Below are 21,359 nucleotides of genomic sequence, written 5' to 3'. Positions count from 1 at the left end.
TTTTTGGAGCAAAAAAGGTACCCAAACTGTCAATCCAAGGGAGTCATATTTTCTTTTTTCACCTGGGCACCTTAAAACAAGGTCACAAGTACCTGGGAGGCTATAAAGACATGGTAGAGGTTGAGAAGTTCACGTGGGGAGATGCGGCTGGCAGCATTTTACCCAGCAGAGCTTGACCTTGGCCGTTGCCTCCCAAGCCAGTCTAACCCGGCCGTCTGGAAGTGCCCAGGGAAGTAGGTCACGGTGGATGCTGTTTTTACTCAGAGGTCTTTATTGCATCCTGCCCTTCCGAACAGTTCTTTCAGGAGCTCTGACCGCCGTCTGGGCTAGGAGTCAATTGATCCACTAGGTACCAGTCCAGCCTGTCCGGGCCTCTGTTTCCTCCTCTGGGCAGCCCCAGGGCTGGACACTGTGATCTCGAGGCCTCTTAAAACTCTCAACCGTCAACCGCGCGGCCGGCTCCGCCCTGAGGAAGGGCCCGCGAGCACGGAGACTCCTCGGTCAGCACCAAGGACAGGGGCGCCAGGACGCGTCCAGCAGACTCAAGGCCACTTCCGAGAGCACCCGGCTGCAGAGCGGCGGTGGAACCCAGGGTGGTGCGGAGAAGGGCCGTGGGAGGGGGCAGCGGCCGTGGGGAAGAGGTTCTGCGCCAAAAGGCCACCTCTTGCCGGGACCTGCGCGCCCCGCAGCCCCTGCCCGACAGGAGGGGGGCGCTCCCGCTGCGCCCTCTCGGAGCCCGCGAAGTCCTCTCTCCTGCCGGCGAGACCTCTCCTTCCCCTTTCTCTCCAAGCAAATCCCTGCCCCCCTACCCCAGCACCGCTCCCCACAGTTGCACCCAGGGGTCCTGATTGACACGCCCAGGGACCTGTCCCTCCTCCCCTCAGGGCCCGAGTTTCCTGCCGCCTTCCTGCTCTTCCTGCCCCAACTCTATGAGGGGGAAGGGTCTCCACGCCCCTTCCCCCAGGGCCGGGCCAGAGTCCCCACGGACTGGGCGCGCGTGGAAGAGATTCCGCGGTAGTGGGCTTCCAGGAGTCCTGGGTCGGCGAGCCGCAGCCCGGGACCCCTGAGCCTGCCGCGGCCCCGCCCCCTCTGGCCCCGCCTCCGGTTGCCCTGCCCCGCAGGCCCCGCCCGTCGTTGCCCGGGGAGCCTGGGATCTGCAGCTGCAGGAGGCGCCGGCCCGCCCAGCAGTCCTCGCCGCCGCCAGCGCCGCCGGCACAGCGTCCAGCTCCACTCCGCACCCAGCTCCGGCTCCGCGCCCGCGCTGCCCGGCCATGCCGCCCCGCCGCGCCCCCGCGCCCCGGTGCCAGCTCCCGCCCGCCGCACCGCTGCTGCCCGCGCCGGCCCTGCTGCTGCTGCTGCTGCTCGGCCCCGGCTGCCTGGCCGGCCCGGTGCCCGCCGCGCCCCTGCCCGCGCCGGGACCGTGCGCCGCGCAGCCCTGCCGGAACGGGGGCGTGTGCACCCCGGCCGCGGCCGGCCAGCCCGGATACAGCTGCACCTGCCCCGCCGGGGTCTCCGGCGCCAACTGCCAGGTGAGTGGAGGCGCCGGTGTGGCTCCGGCCAAGGACCCGCAGCTTGTCTCTGCCGGCCGCTGCGCGCTCTCCGCGCGGGGCGCCCTCACGCCTGGCCCTGGCTTCTTCCCCTTCGGAAGGGGGGTGGATTCGATCTCTCCGTCCGCGTGGACGCGGATCCTCGGGCGGACTCTGCTGGAGTCGCTCCCCTGTCCACCGTGGTCTCCGGGTCGTGCCACCCCGGGGCTCTCGGGGCGCGCGCTCCAGGGCCTGGCAACCACCCGCGTCCCGGTGCTCCTGGCAATGATCCCTGGCCACCGAGTGGCGCGCCCCTGGCGGTCCGGGCACAGCCACACTCAGACAGAGGGCAGTCTCCCTGCCCGACCGGAGCGCCCAGGTGGCCTCTGCTCCGCGTCCCCCTGGACCTTGCGTGTCTCGAGGGTGCGGCGTGTGGGAGGCAGGTGACGAGGGGTTCTGTGCCAGGTGGTCAGGCACTTTCTTCCCTTCCTGATCCTTGAAGGCTCTGACAGGAGAGACTGGGCGAGAGGGCGGCTGCCTTCCTGCGGCCTAAGGCCAGCCCTTTCTGAGCTTAGGAGGGGATGTTGGAACAGTTGGAGGATTCGAGGGGGCAGTTGCGTGTGGGGTTCTCTGTGTCGCTCCCCGGTCTAGTCCGCTCCTAAGGTGGGCAACCTGGGCGTGAACAGGGCGCAGGGAAACCTAGAGGATGCGTATGGCCGTGGGTGCGGTGGGAGATGGCCCGGGGCCGCCAGTGGGTTTGGGATTTCCAAGAGATTTTGGCAGAAGGCAATAAATGGGGCTGGATTACAAATCAGTTTAAAGTAGGCCAAACTTATTAACCTATTAACATCAGCATTTTCAATAGGGGATTGGGTTACCCTGTATATGCAGGTAAGAAACCCTCAAGCCTCTGTTCCAGAGCCGGGGTCAATAACAAACTTGCCTGTAATAAATTCAACCAAGAGGATGTGGACCACATTTGGGATCAACACTTTCTTCTGTTTAGAGATGGGGGAGTTTGATTCATATGATAAAATGCTTGAGGAGATGCTCTGCGAATGCTCAAAGGAACTCTTTTTTTCTGTGGGAGAAAGGTCACCGTTTAGATATGCTTGGCTTTAATGATTTTTTAGCAGTGAACAGGATTGAGACGCTTGACCTTGCCAGCCAGGACTTTTGTCATTACTTAGAATCTTTTCCTTTAATAGCAAAGTATCAACCTGAATTCATCTTTTTTAACCTTGTCTTCTTTTTCTTTGTTAACTGCTTTCAATAAGCTTTAGTTTCCTCAAAGGAGAAGATTTTGTGTGTGGTGTGTGTGTGTGTGTGTGTGTGTGAGAGAGAGAAATGACCCTCAGGAGGAGGTTTGGAGCATAACAGCTGTTTGAGGAAATACCGTTGGAAGCATTCGAACCGTTAGAACAAAATCCTGCTTTTGAAAAAATGAAAAGACTGGCAAGTGAAAAGCTAATGAATGGACTCAGACTAATTTGTTCGGTTCATTGGTGATTTCTATGACTTCTCCTGAAGAAATGAGTTGTCTTGATGTTTCTGTCAAACTGCTGTTAGATTTATGTGTCTGAATTCCATTCTTGAAAGAAATAGTTGGTTTGGCTCCAGAGCGTAGTGGGGATGACAAGAGATGGTAGGTCAGAAGTGCCTGTTAGTTTCAATAAGTGGAAAGAGAGACTGGACATTGGGAATTGAACTCAACTCTGAGGTATTTTTGGTAGCTTTAAATATGGATGTAAGAAATCTTCAAGAAAAGGAAAGAGATCTTCAATACTCCCTGAAGGTGACTAGCAGAGAAGCATGCGTATTTCCATTTGTCCTAAGTTGTCATTTTATATATAATTTATCCAGAACGCAGTCATGAACTAATACATAAATATCACAGAGCCTAATAGTTCAAAACAGACTCGTGTTTCCTGCCTGGCCCGCACTGAGGCAGGCTTCGTTAGCCCTGTGAACACTCCCTACCTGAGGAGAAGCGGTGCAGGGTGCTCTGAGTTCTGAACTGAAGAGTGAGCTGAAGTCACTGTAATTCCCACGGGAAAGCTTAGCAAATTTGGAATCTGATCTGGCTTGGTTACCCAGGAGAACTTACTGAGATGATTCAGAGCCTTATAACCCATGAAAAATTGATTCCTGATGATTTCAGTTTAATCTTTCATGATCTTACAGTTAAGACCGGAGATTGTTATTTTCTGTGTGTGGGGAGCCGGGGGGGGGGGGGGGTGGGAGGCAAAAGCAATTTGAATAGAGAAATTACAAAGATAAAAAAAAACCCCATCCAATTACAGATAAAGAAAATGAATGTTAGCCATTGCGGACCGTGTGGTTGCTGAAATCAGACCTAACGCTCACTGGATAAATTGAAAATGGAATTTTATCTGTCTGTGAAGAGAATTTGTTAAACAAAGTGTCACCTTCCTCCTCCAACTGCAAAGCCAGGGAACCATTAGAACCGTGTGTGTGTGTGTGTGTGTGTGTGTGTGTGTGTGTGTGGCATACTAAGAAAATCACAAACCACTAACTAATTGGGATTAAAATGGATTAAGGCTGGCTTTGGCTTTTTGGTGGTTGGCTGGTTGGTGTTGGGCAAGCCTGGGAGTTGAGGTGATGCTTCCTGTGTCCCTGGGGGAAGGGTTTCCGGCCCCTTACAGGGTGTGGGAGCCCTGCGTGGTGAGGGGGGCATGTGGGTTCTGAAGTCCAGGGGTTCTGGCTAAATCCGCTGACAGGTGATTTAAACTGACCGGGCCTCTGTTTCCTTATCTTTAAGGATAGGATCTACCCTACAGAGTTTGTAATAAAGAGTCTGACTCCAATTTTTGATGTTTGACTGCTGACAGCTTTTAGGCCTCACCCCTCCCTTTGGGCGCAGCTGGGTGGGTTCAAACCTCCAACCTTTAGGTTAGTAGTTGAGTGCAAACCTTTTGTGCCATCCAGGGTCCTTGCCTTGTATTTATACGAACTGATAAGAAAGCCCAGGTGCTCCCTCCATGGGTGCCAAAGGGAGGTTGAAACCATACAAGCTCTTGCCCAGCTACTCCAGACCCACTCCTAACTGCAATAAAACCCTCAAGCCAGTCCTTCCTCAGCTCTCTGAAGCCATTTTTGGGCCTGTGTCTGAAATACGACTAGATGCTCACCAAATGAATTGAAAATGGAGTTTTACCTGTATGTAAAGAAAATCTCTCAGCTGTCTCCCAGAAAGCCTCATTATATAAGCAATAAACATTTTCATACCCTTTTGGTGTGTGTATGTGTGTGTGGTGGCAGGGGGCGGGGGAGAGGTATCTGAGACATCATCAGTCTTGATATCTGATGCAGAGTTTTGGGTGGGGATCCATTCTGTTTCTTCAGGATTCCCACAACAGGGTTTTGGCAACATTAATTCATTAAGTGTGCTAAATCACAGAGCACCTGTGATGCCCCCATACTGTCCACCTTTTCTCTCCTTTTCTTCCTTCCCCTCCCCCACTGACTGCCTTCCTCCTGCCTTCTTCTCTCCTTCCCTTCCTCCCTCTTCCCTTCCTTTTTCTCCCTCCCTTCCTCTATTCATTTTTTTGTAGCCCCTCCCTCCCTCCCTCCCTCCCTCCCTTCCTTCTTTTAAGCTTTCTGCACACATCTTCATCTTCATATGCTTGTTATCCTAACTGCTTGAGGTAAATAGAATGAATATCATCATCTCCTTTTGTCAGACAGAGAAAGTGAGGCTCGTTTTGACAGAGTAACTATCCAAAGTCTCACATTTTGATATTATCCTGGAAATCATCTATCCTTTATAAGTGTGTTTTCTAAGTTTCTTTGAAAAATTTAAATCATGAGCAATTCAGCTGATACTAAAATGTATATGGAAATCTACTTTATAGAGGTATAATGATGACGATGATGGTGATGATGATGGGAGCTAATCCTTTTCACAAGCACATACCATGTGCCAGCACTGTCAGTGTACGTATTTACACATATAATTCACCAATCCCCTGAGTGTCCTATGTGCTGGGTGCCATTACCACCCCCATTTGAGAGGTGAAGTCAGGAAAGTGAAGTGACTGGCCCAAGGTCACACTGCTAGTACGTGCCAGAGCCGGCATTTGAAGCAGTAGCCTGGCTAGATACAGGCTTAAGAGTATAAAGTGTGCTGTGATGAAGTCCAGTGCTGGGCCTGTTATTTTTAGCTGTATGACCTTGAGCAAAAGATATCACTTTCTCGAGGCTTGTCAGTAAAAAGAGGACAAGATGGTTTCTAAGGTCCAATCTTGCTATAAAACACTGAGCTTTGTATGGCTGTGCTCAATGGAGTAAAAAGGCACAGGAGTGACGAAGACACATCAAATGCCCCTTGTGGGACCGTTGACCTCAGAGTGAGAATCCTGGGTCCTCATAGAAGTTGTTTTTACCATCATGACAAGCAAGTGGACACTCTGTAAAAGAAATTCAAATACTTCTGATGGGTTTGAAAACACTTCAGCCTTTTAAAAATTGAGGCTGCTCTTGCCTTTCTGATCATTTTGGGAAGCAGGCATCAGAGGTGGTGGCTGCCGGGTTTCTTTATCAGTGAGTAGCCCTGAAACATCTCCCTGCTACTGGGCCATCCATCAAAGGTAGGGATTGTTTCGACTTGTATTGTTTGTAAAGCTTATTGAATGTTAATGAAATAATTGTGAAATATTCAGTCAGACACCTGTTTGTTTTTTCATTAGATGTTCCCTAGGGATCCTGTCCTTTGGGATGTTACAATGAAAATGTGTCCATTTTTCTGCACTTGGAGGAAAAAAAAAAGGGACTTGTGCAGCTGCAGTCGATGCAAGTTAGCTTTTGCTCGCTAAGCTGATTCTGTGATCCTCTGATTAAACGTGCTAACAGGAAACCATGCTTCGGCTTCAAGTGAACCCATTTTCGATTGGGGTTAAATAAGATCAAAGGATTCTAGCTCTTTGTGCTGGACTTTTCGAAGGTCCCTGGGCAGCACCAATGGTTTGCCCTGGACTACTAACCTAAAATTTGGTGGTTCAAGCCCACCCAATAAGAAAGGTCTAGCAATCTGCTTCTGTTAAGATTACAGCCAAGAAAACCCTGTGGAGCAGTGCTACTCTAACAGATGGGGTGGCCATGAGTCCGAACTGACTTGACAGCAACTGACAACAACAACTGGAATTTTTACACACACACACACAAGCTCAGATTGTGACATGTGCAAAGCCTATTGGCTGAGATGTCAAGAGACCTTCTTTCTTTCACTGACTTTTCTGTTAACTTTTTGTGACCTCGGGTGCCTAACTGAACATCCTTAAATCTCAATGTTCACATCTCTAAAATGGACTAATAAGGCTTGTCTTAGTTTCTTTATAGAAATAAGTCACAAATGAGAACATGGTAAAATTTTTCTAGTAAGTATAATGACGTGTGTGAGAATGAATTTTAAAACTTTTTGGAAAAAAAAAAGTCAAATGTTACACAAATGCAGGGTGTGTGAAGAAAAGGATTATATGTTTTCCCTACAGAATATGATCACATCAGCTTATTCTGTGTCTGTGTCATCGATTGAATTGTGTCCTCCCAAAACATGTATCAATTTAGTTAGGCCGTGATTCCCAGTATTGTGTGGTTGTCCTCCATTTTGTGATTGTAATTTTATGTTAAGGAGAATTAGGGTGGGATTGTAACACCTTTACTAAGGCCATATCCCTAGTCTAACGTAAAGGGAGTTTACACCACCTTTTGTCTTACAATATATAAAAAGAAAGGGAAGCAAGCAGAGGGGGGATCTCATACCACCAAAAAGCAGTGCCAAGAGCAGAGCGCGTTCTTTGGACCTAAGGTCCCTGCGTGGAGAAGCTCCTAGTCCAGGGGAAGATTGATAAGAAGGCTGACAGAGAGATAAAGCCTTCCCCTGGAGCTGATGCCCTGAATTTGGATTTTTAGCCTACGTTACTGTGAAGAAATAAACTTCTGTTTGTTAAAGCCATCCACTTGTGGTATTTCTGTTATAACAGCCCTAGATGTCCAAGACAGTCTGTGATTATCTTCCTCCAATGAATGGGCTCAGCTTTTTCTCCCTACTAGGAGGAGTTAGGCTACAATATAAGTGAAAAAAGGAAAAATTCAGTGTATTTAAACTTTTGGTTAAAATGTGTAGGTCTTTTAATTCTGAAATAAACCAATAATTTCTCAGAAAATTCTCGGTGATGTGAAGTTTTGTTTTGAAACGAAAGAATAAAGCTTGTCAAAATTCTTGTAACACTTTTAATAATGGAAGGAAATAATTGTGTTTCTTGGTGTTATTAAAATGAGTGATTTTCTTATTCTGTGTGTTAGATGCATCCTTTGGAAACATCTGTTTTTTCAACTGGACCACCTGACAAAAGCGCCTTTCTCTCTTTAGCGTCTTTGCTTGAGCTTCTCATGTGACACAGTAGCATCTAGAAGGCCTTTGTTTATGGCCTCATTCTGCAAGCTCCAAACAGGGACGAGAACCTAGTCTGAAGTTGAAGGGTATTTGAGTCAGAAAGCTGAATGCCTGAATTGTATTTTTAGATCTTACCAATTCTTTGGGCAGCAGTGGTCAGAGCTGCTTAACCCAGAAGCGGAGACTATAGGATCTTGCCCCTAAAACAAAATCCAACAGCCCAGCAAAGCTTTGTAGGCAGAATTTCCTTCTATTTACCACTCCCCACCTTCACCTAAGGAGCCCTGGTGGCACAATGGTTAAGGACTCAGCTGCTAACCGAAAGGTTGGTGGTTCGAACCCACTTAGCAGCTCAGTGAGAGAAAGACCTGGTGATCCGCTTCCATAAAGATTACTGCCAAGAAAACTCTATGGGGGCAATTTTACTCTGCAACACATGGGGTCAGTATTGACTCCATGGCACCCAACAACAACCTTCTCCTACTTAGTACTTAACCCTGGCTACTTATTAGGTCACCCGGTCAGCAGTTTGAATCCACCAGCTGTTCCTTGGAAACCCTACAGGACAGTTCTACTCTGTCCTATAGTGTCGCTGTGAGTCAGAATTAACTCGACGGCAACAGGCTTACGGCTAGCTTTTGTAAAAATGGTGCCCAGGCTCCTACCATCCCCCCTTCCCCTGATTATGATTTAATTGGTCTGAGGTGGGGCCTAGGCACTGGTAATTTTTAAATAATCTCCAGATGATTCTGATTAGAGGCAGGCTCTTCCCCCATAGCCAGCCTACCCTGCAGCACAGGGCAGAGAAAAGCAGTACATTCGTGCTTATTCCTGAGCGTCCTTTCTCAAAGGGGCTCCAGTTTTCATGGTCTGGGAATTCATGGTCCACATCCTCCTCAAATGGCATAGGTTTTGGATCTCAATGTGGACTAAGGAGACCGATGGGTGGCTTGTGGTGGGGTGGAAAGAGTCCAGAATGGTGCCTCAGACCTGGGCTGGGATCCAGCTTGGGTGCCCTTGGACAGGTTACTGATTTCTCTGAGGCCTAGTTTCCTCATCTGTGAAGATGGGATCCTGATGCCAACCCCGAAGGTTGCTGTGGCTTAGAAAAGTGTCTGGCCTATTGACTGCTACAGAGGAGACACCCAGCAAAAGGTAGCCATTGTGTGTTTCTATAATAATAAACTAGAAAAAACAAATAATAGTCTTATTTATTTCACACTTTTCTTTACAAAAGAGGGAAGCCTAGAGCGCCCTTTCCTTTGCCCCCCCCTCCCAAATCATCTCTTTCCTCCCCGATTTCCAAAGAGACTACAGTTCTATCAGTAGAGACTCATTTCTTGGTTGTGATGGGCTAGATGCTGGATCCCCAGTGCATTCTCTTTTGTTAGTCCCGCCTCTTTACTGCCCTCATTGAGGCAGAGGAGACGAGAAGAAGGAGAAGGGAACAATGAGAACCAAGCACTTTTTCGTGGTCTAGACTTTCGGTTGCTTTTATCTGAGCACACTAACCTGACTTTAGTAAAAAATCTTAGTATGAATCTTAGGGCAGTTGCCTTCAAGAGGAGGAGCCTTCTCACAATCACCCCTCCTTGCTCCCTGCAGCAGAAGTAACTTTGCCCCAGGGTGGGTGAGGGCAGGGCAGGTCCCTGGGACTGTGTGTTTCCGGAGGGAGGAAGCTGCGTTCATTCTTCCTGCTCCCAGCGCAGTGTCTGCGCACAGTAGGTGCCCCATGAATATTGGTGACTGAATGGTTGACCTTGGGGGGGGTATGGCTGTAGGCACCAGGAGGGCACTGGGCCCCAGAATAGTGCCAGGAAGGGCTGTGTTTAGGAGCAAGAACCCTGCTGAAGACAGCTTTTGCTGTTTAATAGTTTTCCCTAGTTTTAGGTCGGTTATGAGGAGTGCGTTGATGGTCTTTAAGAAATCGTTGCTGGTAGTCCTGGCTTTTACTTTTTCTAATCAAATTTTCTTTTAAAAATATTTCTTCTGATGAACTACATTAGGAGGACAGCTGTGATCTCTAAGGTTGTATGTCAGCTTGGCTGGGCCATGATTCCCAGTGGTTTGGCAGTTATGATGATGTGATCCCCTCCATGATGATATTTGATATGATGTGATCACTTCCATGATGGGATCTACTGTGAGTAGCCAGCCATTTGAAAGGGAGTTTCCTTGTGGGTGTGGCCTGCATGCCAACCCTATTCTAAATGTTTCTGTAAATGTTTGTGGAAGAAGATTATTTTTGCATCTAGATTAATTCGATTTAGCTGCAGCAAAAGACCTCTTAAAAAAGTTGCAAAACTAAGACGTCACTTTGATGACTAAGTTGCACCTGACCCAAGCCATGGTCTTTTCAACTGCCTCATATGCATGTGAAAGCTGGATAGTGAAAAAGGAAGACAAAAGGATCCATGTGTTTGATCTGTGGTGTTGGCAAAGAGTATTGAATATACCTTGGACTTCCAGAAGAACAAACAAATCAGTCTTAGATGAAATACAACCAGAATGCTCTTTAGCAAGGATGGTGAGACTTTGGCTTGCTTGCATCAGGAAAGACCAATTGCTAGAAAAGGACATTACACTTGATAAAGGAGAACCAAAACAAACCGAACCCATTGCTGTCGAGTCGATTCCAACCCATAGCGACCCTAGAGGACAGAGTAGAACTGCCCCAGAGGGTTCCCAAGGAGAAAACGAGTGAAACCCTCAATGAGATGGATTAACACAATAGTCACAACAATGGATTCAAACATACCAACAGTCATGAAGATGGCACAGGACAGGTCAGCGTTTTGGACCTGACTCGATGGCAACTGTCATGGATTGCCTTATGCCTCCCACCCCCCTGCCAGATGTGTGTGTCAACTTGGTTAGGCCATGATTCCCAGTATTGTGTGGTTGTCCTCCATTTTGTGATTGTAATTTTATGTTGAGAGGATTAGGGTGGGATTGTAACACCACCCTTACTCAGGTCACCTCCCTGATCCAAGGTAAAGGGAGTTTCCCTGGGGTGTGGCCTGCACCACATTTTATCTCTCAAGAGATAGAAGGAAAGAGAAGCAAGCAGAGAGTTGGGGATCTTATACCACCAAGAAAACAGAACCAGGAGCAGGGTGCATCCTTTGGACCAGGGGCCCCTGTGCCTGAGAAGTTCTTCGACCAGGGGAAGATTGAGAACTAGGACCTTCAGAGAGAGAGAGAGAGGGAGAGAGGGAGAGGGAGAGAGAGCGAGAGCGAGAGAGAGAGAGAGAGAGAGAGAGAGAGAGAGAGAGCCTTCCCCTGGAGCTGATGCCCTAAATTTGGACTTTTAACCTACTTTACTGTGAGGAAAGAAATTTCTCTTTGTTAAAGCCATCCACTTGGGGTACTTCTGTTATAGCCCCACTAGATGACTGAGACAAGCCTCTTCTCCCCTCCTTCCCCTTTTCTCCTCTTCCCTTCCATCCCTTTTTTTTTTTAAATAATTTTTATTGTGCTTTAAGTGAAAGTTTACAAATCGAATCAGTGTCTCACATAAAAACTTATATACACCTTACTACATACTCCCAGGAAACCCTGGTGGCATAGCGGTTAAGTGCTATGCCTGCTAACCAAAGGGTCAGCAGTTCGAATCTGCCAGGCGTGCCTTGGAAACACTATGGGGCAGTTCTACTCTGTCCTGTAGGGTCGCTATGAGTCAGAATCGACTCGATGGCACTGGGTTTGGTTTGGTGACATACTCCCAATTACTCTTTCCCCAATGAGACAGCCGCTCCCTCCTTCCACTCTCTCTTTTTGTGACCATTTTGCCAGCTTCTAACCCCCTCTGCTCTCCCATCTCCCCTCCAGGCAGGAGATGCCAACACAGTCTCAAGTGTCCACCTGATCCAAGTAGCTCACTTCTCATCAGCATCTCTCTCCAGCCCATTGTCCAGTCCAATCCCTGTCTGATGAGTTGGCTTCGGGAATGGTTCCTGTTCTGGGCCACCAAAAGGTTTGGGGTCCATGGCCACCAGGATCCTTCTAGTCTCAGTCAGACCTTTAAGTCTGGCCTTTTATGAGAATTTGGGGTCTGTATCCCACTGTTCTCCTGCTCCCTCAGGGGTTCTCTGTTGTGTTTCCTGTCAGGGCAGTCATTGGTTGTGGCTGGGCACCATCTAGTTCTTCTGGTCTCAGGATGATGTAGTTTCTGGCTCATGTAGTTCTTTCTGTCTCTTGGGCTCGTAGTTACCTTGTGTCCTTGGTGTTCTTCATTCTCCTTTGATCCAGGTAGGTTGACAGTCATTGATGCACCTTAGATGGCCGCTTGGTAGCGTTTAAGACCCTAGACGCCATTCTTCAAAGTGGCCATCCCTTCTTCTTGATGGGTACCCATGGTGCAGGCTGCAAGGCAGAACACTGGGGCTGGGTGCTGTGGGAGATGAATGGACTGGTGAACAGAGTCCTTATCTTCAAATTGCTTAAATCTTGAGAGTCATCATAGATGACTTCAGCTTTTCATTTAAGATCAGGTCTTGGTCACCATGGTTGGGGACTGTAGATACAGTCTATTTTCAGGGAGGCTTGTGCAATAGGGAAAAGAAATGCTGGCTGTAGGAATTTGGGGTGTGGGTGAGAGTTCAGCCTGGGTACTAAAGCTGTGTGGCACAGGGTTGTTGTTAGGTGCCATCGAGTCCTACACCAGCCTTGTGATCGTTGTTATGCTTGAGCCCTTTGATGCAGCCGCAGTGTCAATTCATCTCATTGAGGATCTTCCTCTTTTTCACTGACCCTCTACTTTACCAAGCATGATGTCATTCTCCAGGGACTAGACCCTCCTGATCACATGTCCAACGTATGTGAGACGCAGTCTTGCCATCCTTGCTTCTAAGGAGCATTCTGGTTGTACTTTGTCCAAAACGGATTTGTTCGTTCTTCTGGCAGTCCATGGCATATTCCTTATTCTTTGCGGACACCATAATTCAAAGGTTAATTCTTTGGTCTTCCTTATTCATTGTCCAGCTCTCACATGCATATGAGGCAATTGAAAACATCATGGCTCGGGTCAGGCACACCTTAGTCTTCAAGGTGACATCTTTGCTTTTCAACCCTGTTGAAGGCACAGGGTAGGCCTTCTGTCAACATGAATGGTTGTTGTTAGTTGCTGTTGAGTTGATGCCGACTCATGGTGAGCTTATGTATAACAGAATGGAACGTTTCTTGGTCCTGCTTCATCTTCACAATCGTTGGTTTGCTCAAGTCCATTGTTGTGGCCATTGTGTATTTTGAGTGACTCCCAACCTAAGTGGTGCATGTTCTAGCACTCTTTCGGACAATACTCTGATCCATAAGGTTTTCGTTGGCAACTTTTGGGAGGTAGATCTCCAGGTCTTTCTTCCTAGTCTTTCTTAGTCTGGAAACTCTGCTGAAACTTGCTAACCATGGGTGGCCCTGCTGGTATTTGAAACACCAGTGGCATAGCTTCCAGTATCACAGCAATATGCAATCTACCACAGTACCAGAAGCTGACAGACAGGTGGTGGATAAATATGAACTACTGTTTTTATAAAAGTGGTTATGACTGTCCATTTCATGGCTACGGAAACTTATCTCAGGCCATACAGCTCAGTGGCAGGGTTGGGGATCTGGGCCCAGACTTTGTGGCCTCCAGTATAGTGTTATTAGTATCAGTATACTACAGCTGCCTCAAACTGTTGCATGTTATTTGAGTTTCAAAGTGAGAACCAGAGGAGAACAGCAGAGAAAGAAGGGGGAGTGTGTAGAAAACCTAAGATACAAGGGAAATATTAGTCCAAAGGACTAATGGACTATGACTACCACACCCTCCACCAGAGAGTCTGGCATAGGTAGATGGTGCCCATCTACCATCACTGACTGCTCTGACAGGGGTCACAACGGAGCATCCTGGACAGAGATGGTGAAAAATGTAGAACAAAATCCTAACTCACAAAAAAAGACCAGACTTACTGGGCTAACAGAGACTGGAAGAACCCCAAGAGTACGGCCCCCGGACACCCTTTTAATTCAGTACTGAAGTTACTCCTGAGGTTGACCCTTTAGCCAAAGATTAGACGGGCCCATAAAACAAAACAAGACTAAAGGGACACACCAGCCCAGGGGCAAGGATGAGAAAGCAGAAGGGCACAGGAAAGCTGATAGTGGGAAACCCAAGGTCAAGAAGGGAGGGTGTTGACATGTCATGGAGTTGGCAACCAATGTCACAAAATAATATATCTGTTAATTGTTTAATGAGAGACAAATCTGTTCTGTAAACCTTCATCTAAAGCATAACTAAAAAAAAAGAAACAAGTGGTAGTATTTTCTGTTGCTGCAGCTTTCGTTTGTACTGATGCTTCTGGTTCATGCCATGTTAAGATTTTTCTTTCTTAAAGAGAAAGAAAAGGTATAGTGCTTTTGAAAAAGAATGAGGATTTGGGAAATGAAATAATTATCCTTAAAAGAAAGATGTTCCAAAAGGAAAATATGTCTGCTATCTTTTGCTAACAGTTGCAGAAAGCAAGTGTATCCTTTAGAATTTTAATGCTGGTACTCACCCGCTTCTTGTAGTTAATTTAAAGGAGGCTTTGTAATCACTTTTGGGTTTCTCAGGCAGATTGAAACTCCTTTGTGGAAGGCATTCTCTGGTAAAAGTAATCACAAGAAAGGAAAAGAACTTAGTCCCTCATTTCCATGGGAAATCAGACCCAGGCAGGCTGAAGTCAGTGGGCTAGTGTTGGCCAAGTGGAAGGACCCCCAAATGCCAGTTGCACACTGTGTTTAGGTCAGATTTTTCAAATATGTTGTTTGGAGCAAAACCATGTGTTTAATGTTTCAAGCAAAATGGAATGTATTAAGGCAGAAAAAATGTTAAATATGTACTCTGTAGGCCCTATGGGGCAGCTCTCCTCTGTCCTACAGGGTCACCATGAGTCAGAATCGACTCGACGGCAATGGTTTTTTTTTTCTTTTTTCTTAAGCTTAGTGTAGTCCCTGGCTGGTGCAAATTATTAAATGCTTGGCTACTAACCAAAAAGTTGGCAGGTCAAATCTACCCGGAGGTGGCTTGGAAGAAAGGCTTGGTGATCCAGTTCCCAAAAGTCAGTCATTGAAAACTTATGGAGCACCGTTCTACTGTGACACACATGGAGTCTCCGTGAGTCGGAACCAACTCAACAGCAACTGATTTTTTTTTTTAAGACTCAATATAGCAACGATGAAATGAAACCCCAAATCTCTGACTTCAAGCTGACTCCCTGTTGCTCCTTAGACAAAGGATTCCCAGACTCTTCATTAAAAAAAAAAAAAAAATTAAGTATAATTTACCTTTACATATGGTAAAATTCGCCTTTTTAGCATGTGGGTCTGTGAGTTTTAACACCCAGTTGTGTAACCACCACCGCAATCAAAATACAGAACAGCTCCATCATCCCTCAAAATTTCCTTATGTCCTTTTGCAGTAAACCCTCCCCCTACCCCCTACTACAGGCAATTACTGGTCTGACTTCTGTCCCTATGGTTTTGCCTTTTCCGGATGTCATGTAAATATCACACAATGTGTGTTTCTTCCACTTAGCAAAATGCCTTTGAGATGGATCCGTGTGGTTTCATGTATCTATAGTTCATTTCTTTTTATTGCCGAATAATATTCCATATAGGGTTGTCATCTTAGGCTGGGTTCTCTAGAGAAGTAAAACCAGTACAGCGTATAAATATATAGATTTATATCAAAGAAACAGCTCATGTGATTGTAGAGGATGGAATGTCTCAAGTTCGTGAATTAGAGTAGAGGCTTCTCCCAATTCACATAGCTGCAGGGGCTGGAGGACCCGAGATCAGTAGGTTGGAGAGCAGGGCTCCGCTCACAGGCTGTGAAGATTGACGAATCCCAAGATCAGCGGATAAGCTGATAGCTCAAGTCCCAAGAATTAGAGGTCAGATGAACAGGAGGCAGCCACAGAATCCAGAATGAGCAAAAAGCCACAATGTCTGCTTATATTCATATGCAGGCCACACCTCCAAGGAAACTCCCTTTTAACTGATTGGCTTCTCACAGCAGATCCCATCATGGGAGTGATCACATATAAACACTGAGAATCATGGCCCAGCCAAGTTGACACACAGTCTTAACCATCACAGTCCGTCCTTTGTCAACTTGGCACATGTACACATCTCCTTAAACCATGTATAATCTCTGAATGAACAGAGTTATAAAGTCATACTTGTGCCTAACATGATACAACTAACATGCATACAACCAAAAATGCACTAGCTTCATTTACATCTTACATTTTATAGGTGAAGAAAGCAAAAATATTTGATGCACACATACAAAGCAGAAATACTCATAACAATTACAGTCCTTGTTTCTGCAACTGGTCATGTGGCCATAATTGGTATTTAGAACTACCTTCTTCTACCACCCATTCCATATTCCCTTTGCCCTCACCAAGCACCTCAGTTGGTTGTGGTTCTTTGCCTGGTGGGTGACCCAAACCTTTCTTCCTGAAGGGTCTGGGTCATTAGTAGTCATGTTGGAATTGGGTTGCTTTAGTTTTCCACTGACTTTAATCACAGGGCGTGGTAGTACTAAGAGACACCCTAAGGGACCTCCTGCATTCCAGACGTGTTCTTCTTTACCTCCATTATGTAATATCAATCGGATTTCCTCTTGGTAATCAAGATCAGTCACACCAGCCAGTGTGGTAACTCCCGTCTTTGCCTGTTGATCCAGAGGCATAAAGAGCCCACAGTGGCCAGGTGGCATTCTTAGCTTCCAGTTCAATGGAATCGGCGATGTGTCTCCAGGTGGGAGCGTTCCTTCCTTTAGAACTAAGACCTCTAGACCCTCAGAGCATATGGTCGCAGGAACAGGAAGCAAAAGTCTTGTGAGTGGCTCACTAGGGTTATAATGAGTGGTGCTGCTCCCATTTCTACACCTTGATTCCTGGACCCATGAATCCTGGCTATGGGAGAAACAGCACCATATATTGGACACTGGTTTAGACATATACAGCCTCCTGGAGAACATTGCCCCAACACTGCAAGGTATTGCCACCTAGCTAGCACTGTAATTGTGTCTTAGAAGGCCATTCCATCATTCTATCAAGCCAGCTGCTTCAGGATGTTGGGAAACATGTAAGATGAGTGAATTCCATGAGCATGGGCCCACTGCCACACTTCATTTGCTATGAAGTGAGTCCACTGATCTGAGGCAATGTTGTGTGGCATACCATGACAGTGGATAAGGTATTCTGTAGGTCCACAGGTGGTAGCTTTGGCAGAAGCATTGCATGCAAGGAAGGCAAATGCATAAGTCTCTATTCCAGTAAGGACAAAACACTGTCCTTTCCCTGAGGGAAGTGGTCCAGTGTAATCAACTTGCTGGCTGATCGCTTCGAGGGATGGTGCCATATTGGGGACTCAGTGTTGGTCTCTGCTGCTGGCAGATTGAGCACTCAGCAGTGGATGTAGGTAAGTCAGCCTTGGTGAGTGGAAGCCCATGTTGCTGGGCCCATGCATAACCTCCATCCCTGCCACCATGGCCACTTTGTTCATGAGCCCATTGAGCCATGATCAGAGTAGCTGGGGAAAGAGGATTAGTGGTTTCCACAGAATGTGTCATCCTATCCACTTGATTGTTAAAATCGTCGTCTGCTGAGTTCACCCTTTGGTGAGCATTCACATAAGACACAAATATATTCACTTCTTTGGCCCATTCAGAGAGGTCTATCCACGTACCTCTTCCCCATAAGTCCTTGTCTCCAGCTTCCTGATTATCTGCCCATATGTCCCCAACCCAAGTCTCAGGATCCCATTTCTTCCCAGTCAATGCCTTTACTTCAACTTCAGACACCTCTCGAGGTTGGCGATTGAGCTGGCATTTTAATTCAGCCACTCTTACAGTAAGACTCTGAGTTTGGTTTTTGGCAGTATCAGCTCGTTACTACAAGAAATGAGGCTTTCTTTCAAAGCACTAGTGGAAACACTGAGGTCATTTATGCAGCACTTGAGCTTTGACTCTGAAGCCCCAAGTGCATCTCTTTCTTTCACCAGTTTGTCTAATGAAAATAGGACCAAACAACCAGTTTCCTTATACTTCTCATTCTGACAAAACTGTAGAAAGATATCACACATGTGTTCGCACAGAGCCTCGCCTTTCACCAATACCTGATCTATTGGTGGTGATATTTTGTGTATTTGTATCACCACCTCATGCCATGGGTTGGCAGTGCCCTCTTTACTGCTGAAAACAGAGTCATCAACATTTCTAAGACTAGCCAGACTTGAGAACCAATTTAGAAAACTCATCCTTACAATTTTGTTTCTCTAGAACCACCCTTGGTACCAAATGTCTTAGGCTGGGTTCTCTAGAGAAGCAAAACAAGTAAAACCTATAAAAATATATACAGAGAGATTTATATCAAAGAAACAGCTCACACAATTGTAGAGGCTGGAATGTCCCAAGTCTGTGGATTAGGATAGTCTTCTTCCAATTCGAGTAGCTGCAGGGGCTGGTGAACCCAAAATCAGCAGGTTGAAAAGCCAGGGGTCTTGCTCACAGGCTGTGAATATTGATGAATCCCAAGATTGACGGGCAAGACCACAAGGCTTCTTCTGATTCACGTAGTTGCAGGAGCTGGCGAACCCAAGATAGGCAGGTTGGAGAGCAGGGCTCCACTTGCAGCCTGTGAAGATCGATGAATCCGAAGATCGGCAGATAAGCTGATAGCCCAAGTCCCAAGAACCAGAGGTCAGGTGAACAGGAGGCGACTGCAGGATCCAGAGTGAGTAAAAAGCCAGAATGCTTATATTCATATGTAGGTCACACCCCCAAGGAAACTCCTTTTCAACTGATTGGCTTCTCACAGCAGATCCCATCATGGCAGTGATCACATGTAAACACTGAGAATCATGGTCCAGCTGAGTTGATACACAGTCTTAACCATCACAGTTGCTATGAGTTGGAATCAACTCAAGGGCACATAACAACAGTATTCCATTGTCAAGATATACCGTATTTGTTTACCCTTTTACCAACTGATGACGTTTGGGCTGTTTCCAGTTCTTTGGTGATTCTGAATAATGCTGCCATAAGCATTCATGTACAGGTCTTTGAGAGGTCTGAGTAAGCTGTGCTGCTGTAACAGAGACATCACAAGTGGGTTTTCAAAGAACAGAAATTTCTTTCTCACAGTTCAGGAGGCTTGAAGTCTGAACTCAGGGTGTGGCTCCAGGGGTAGGTCCTTGTTTGTCTGTTTTAGCTTCTTGGCATTCTGGATACATATCTTTTATTCGGTATGTGATTTACAAATGTTTTCTCCCATTTTCTTAACAGTGCCTTTAGTGCAGCAGGTTTTTAATAGTGACGAAGTCTAATTTATCAGTTCTTCCTTTTATGGTTTGTGGGGTTGTGTGTATGTTTGTGTGTCCTATCTAAGAAATCTTTGCCTAATCCAAGGTCACAAAAATTCTCTCCCATGTTTTCTTCTAGAATTGTACAATTTTAGGTTTTATATTTAGGTCTGTGACCCATTTTGAGCTAATATTTGTATGTGGGGCAAAGTATGGGTATTTTTTGTTCATTTTCTTGCACGTGGATGTCCAATTGTTCCAGAACTATTTGTTGGAAAGACTGTCTCCACTGAATTATTTGGCACCACCCAGATGTGGAGCTGTTTCTGAGCTTTCTGTTTTACTCCACTGGATCTATGCATCGCTCCCTTTCGCCAGTTCTACATTGTCTTGATTAGTGTAGGTTTATAGTGGGCTTTGAAATTCGGTCTGTGAGTCCTTTAACTTTTTTTTTTTTTCCTCAAAATTGTTTTGACTGTTCTAGATTTCTTGGTACTTGCTTTTTAGAATAGTGAGGAAGGGGAAACTGGGAAGGTGTAGTTCTCTTAGGCATATATGGAGATGACAGGAATTCCAAGAAGCAGGATAATATTTGACACCTAGGTAGAACTTTTGTTCTTGCCCTGGGGTCTCTGGACAGCCTCAAGAGTACGAGGATGCCCTGAAGTGCCACATTTGGTATGTATACATTTTCCTGAGGAATGGGTCACAAGTTCCATGAGATTCTCTAAGAAGTACCCTGCCTGTAAAAGAACCGCTAGAAGGAAGGAAGGAAGGAAGAAGAAGCTGGTTGAAAACAACTTGGGGAGTTTTAAGCATGGAGTAAGGCATGCACCACACATGTACGTACACAACGTAGAATATACACAATGTGTACTCATAGAGCAGTATGCTAAAAAGGTGAATTTTATTGTATGTAAATTATAGGTCAGTTTGAACTTAGAAACTTTGGTTTTCTTTTCATTGTTGCCATATTGTCTTTCTAAGGTAATTTGTTGTTGTTGTTAGGTGCCATTGAGTTGGTTCCAACTCATAGTGACCCTGTGTACAACAGGATGAAACACTGCCTGGTCCTGGGCCATCCTTACAATCATTGTTATGTTTAAACCCATTCTTGCAGCCATTGTGTCAGTCCATCTCATTGAGGGTCTTCCTCTTTTTCGCTCACCCTCTACTTTGCTAAGCATGAAGTCCTTCTCCAGGGACTGATCCTTCCTGACAACATGTCCAAAGTATGTGAGACGTAGTCTTGCCATCCTTGCTTCTAAGGAGCATTCTGGCTCTACTTCTTCCAAGACAGATCTGTTCGTTCTTTTGGCAGTCCATGGTGTATTCAACATTCTTCTCTAACACCACAATTCAAAGGCATCAATTCTTCTTCGGTCTACCTTAGTCATCATCCAGCTTTCACATGCATAGGAGGCAATTAAAAACACCATGGCTTGGATCAGGCACACCTTAGTCTTCAAGGTGACATCTTTGCTCTTCAACACTTTAAAGAGGTCTTTTGCAACAGATTTGCCCCATGCAGTGTGACTTTTGATTTCTTGACTGCTGCTTCCATGGGTGTTGATTATGGATTCATGTGAAATGAAATCCTTAAAGACTTCAGTCTTTTCTCTGTTTATCATGTTGTGGCTTATTGGTTCAGTTGTGAGGATTTTCGTTTTCTTTATGTTGAGGTGTAATCCATACTGCAGGCTATAGTCTTTGATCTTCATCAGTAAGTGCTTCAAGTCCTCTTCACTTTCAGCAAGTAAGGTTGTGTCATTTGTATAACGCAGGTTGTTAATGAGTCTTCCTCTGGTCCTGATGCCCTGTCCTTCATATAGTCCACCTTCTCGAATTATTTGTTCAGCATACAAATCGAATAGGTATGGTGAAAGGATACAACCCTGACGCATACCTTTCCCAACTTTAAACCATGCAGTATCCTCTTGTTCTGTTCGAACAACTGCCTCTTGATCTATGCACAGGTTCCTCATGAGCACAATGAAGTGTTCTGAAATTCCATTCTTCACAATGTTATCCGTAATTTGTTATGCTCCACATATTCAAATGCTTTAGCACAGTCAATAAAACAT

At 46.2% G+C, this 21,359-nt stretch overlaps 1 protein-coding gene across 1 annotated transcript in view; it reads left to right on the top strand.

The window, feature by feature from the left end:
- Positions 1–1,271: 1,271 nt before the first annotated feature.
- Positions 1,272–21,359, top strand: part of DNER (delta/notch like EGF repeat containing) — a 371,552-nt gene continuing 351,464 nt past the window's right edge. Inside the window, exon 1 of the mRNA XM_049888408.1 lies at positions 1,272–1,529. Within this exon, the coding sequence (XP_049744365.1) occupies positions 1,272–1,529 (258 nt within the window). The remainder of the gene's footprint in view (positions 1,530–21,359) is intronic.

Source organism: Elephas maximus, chromosome 6, assembly GCF_024166365.1.
Source record: "Elephas maximus indicus isolate mEleMax1 chromosome 6, mEleMax1 primary haplotype, whole genome shotgun sequence".
Taxonomy (NCBI): domain Eukaryota; kingdom Metazoa; phylum Chordata; class Mammalia; order Proboscidea; family Elephantidae; genus Elephas; species Elephas maximus.
Note: the sequence above shows the minus strand (reverse complement) of the source record. Positions and strands in the feature narration are given on the sequence as shown.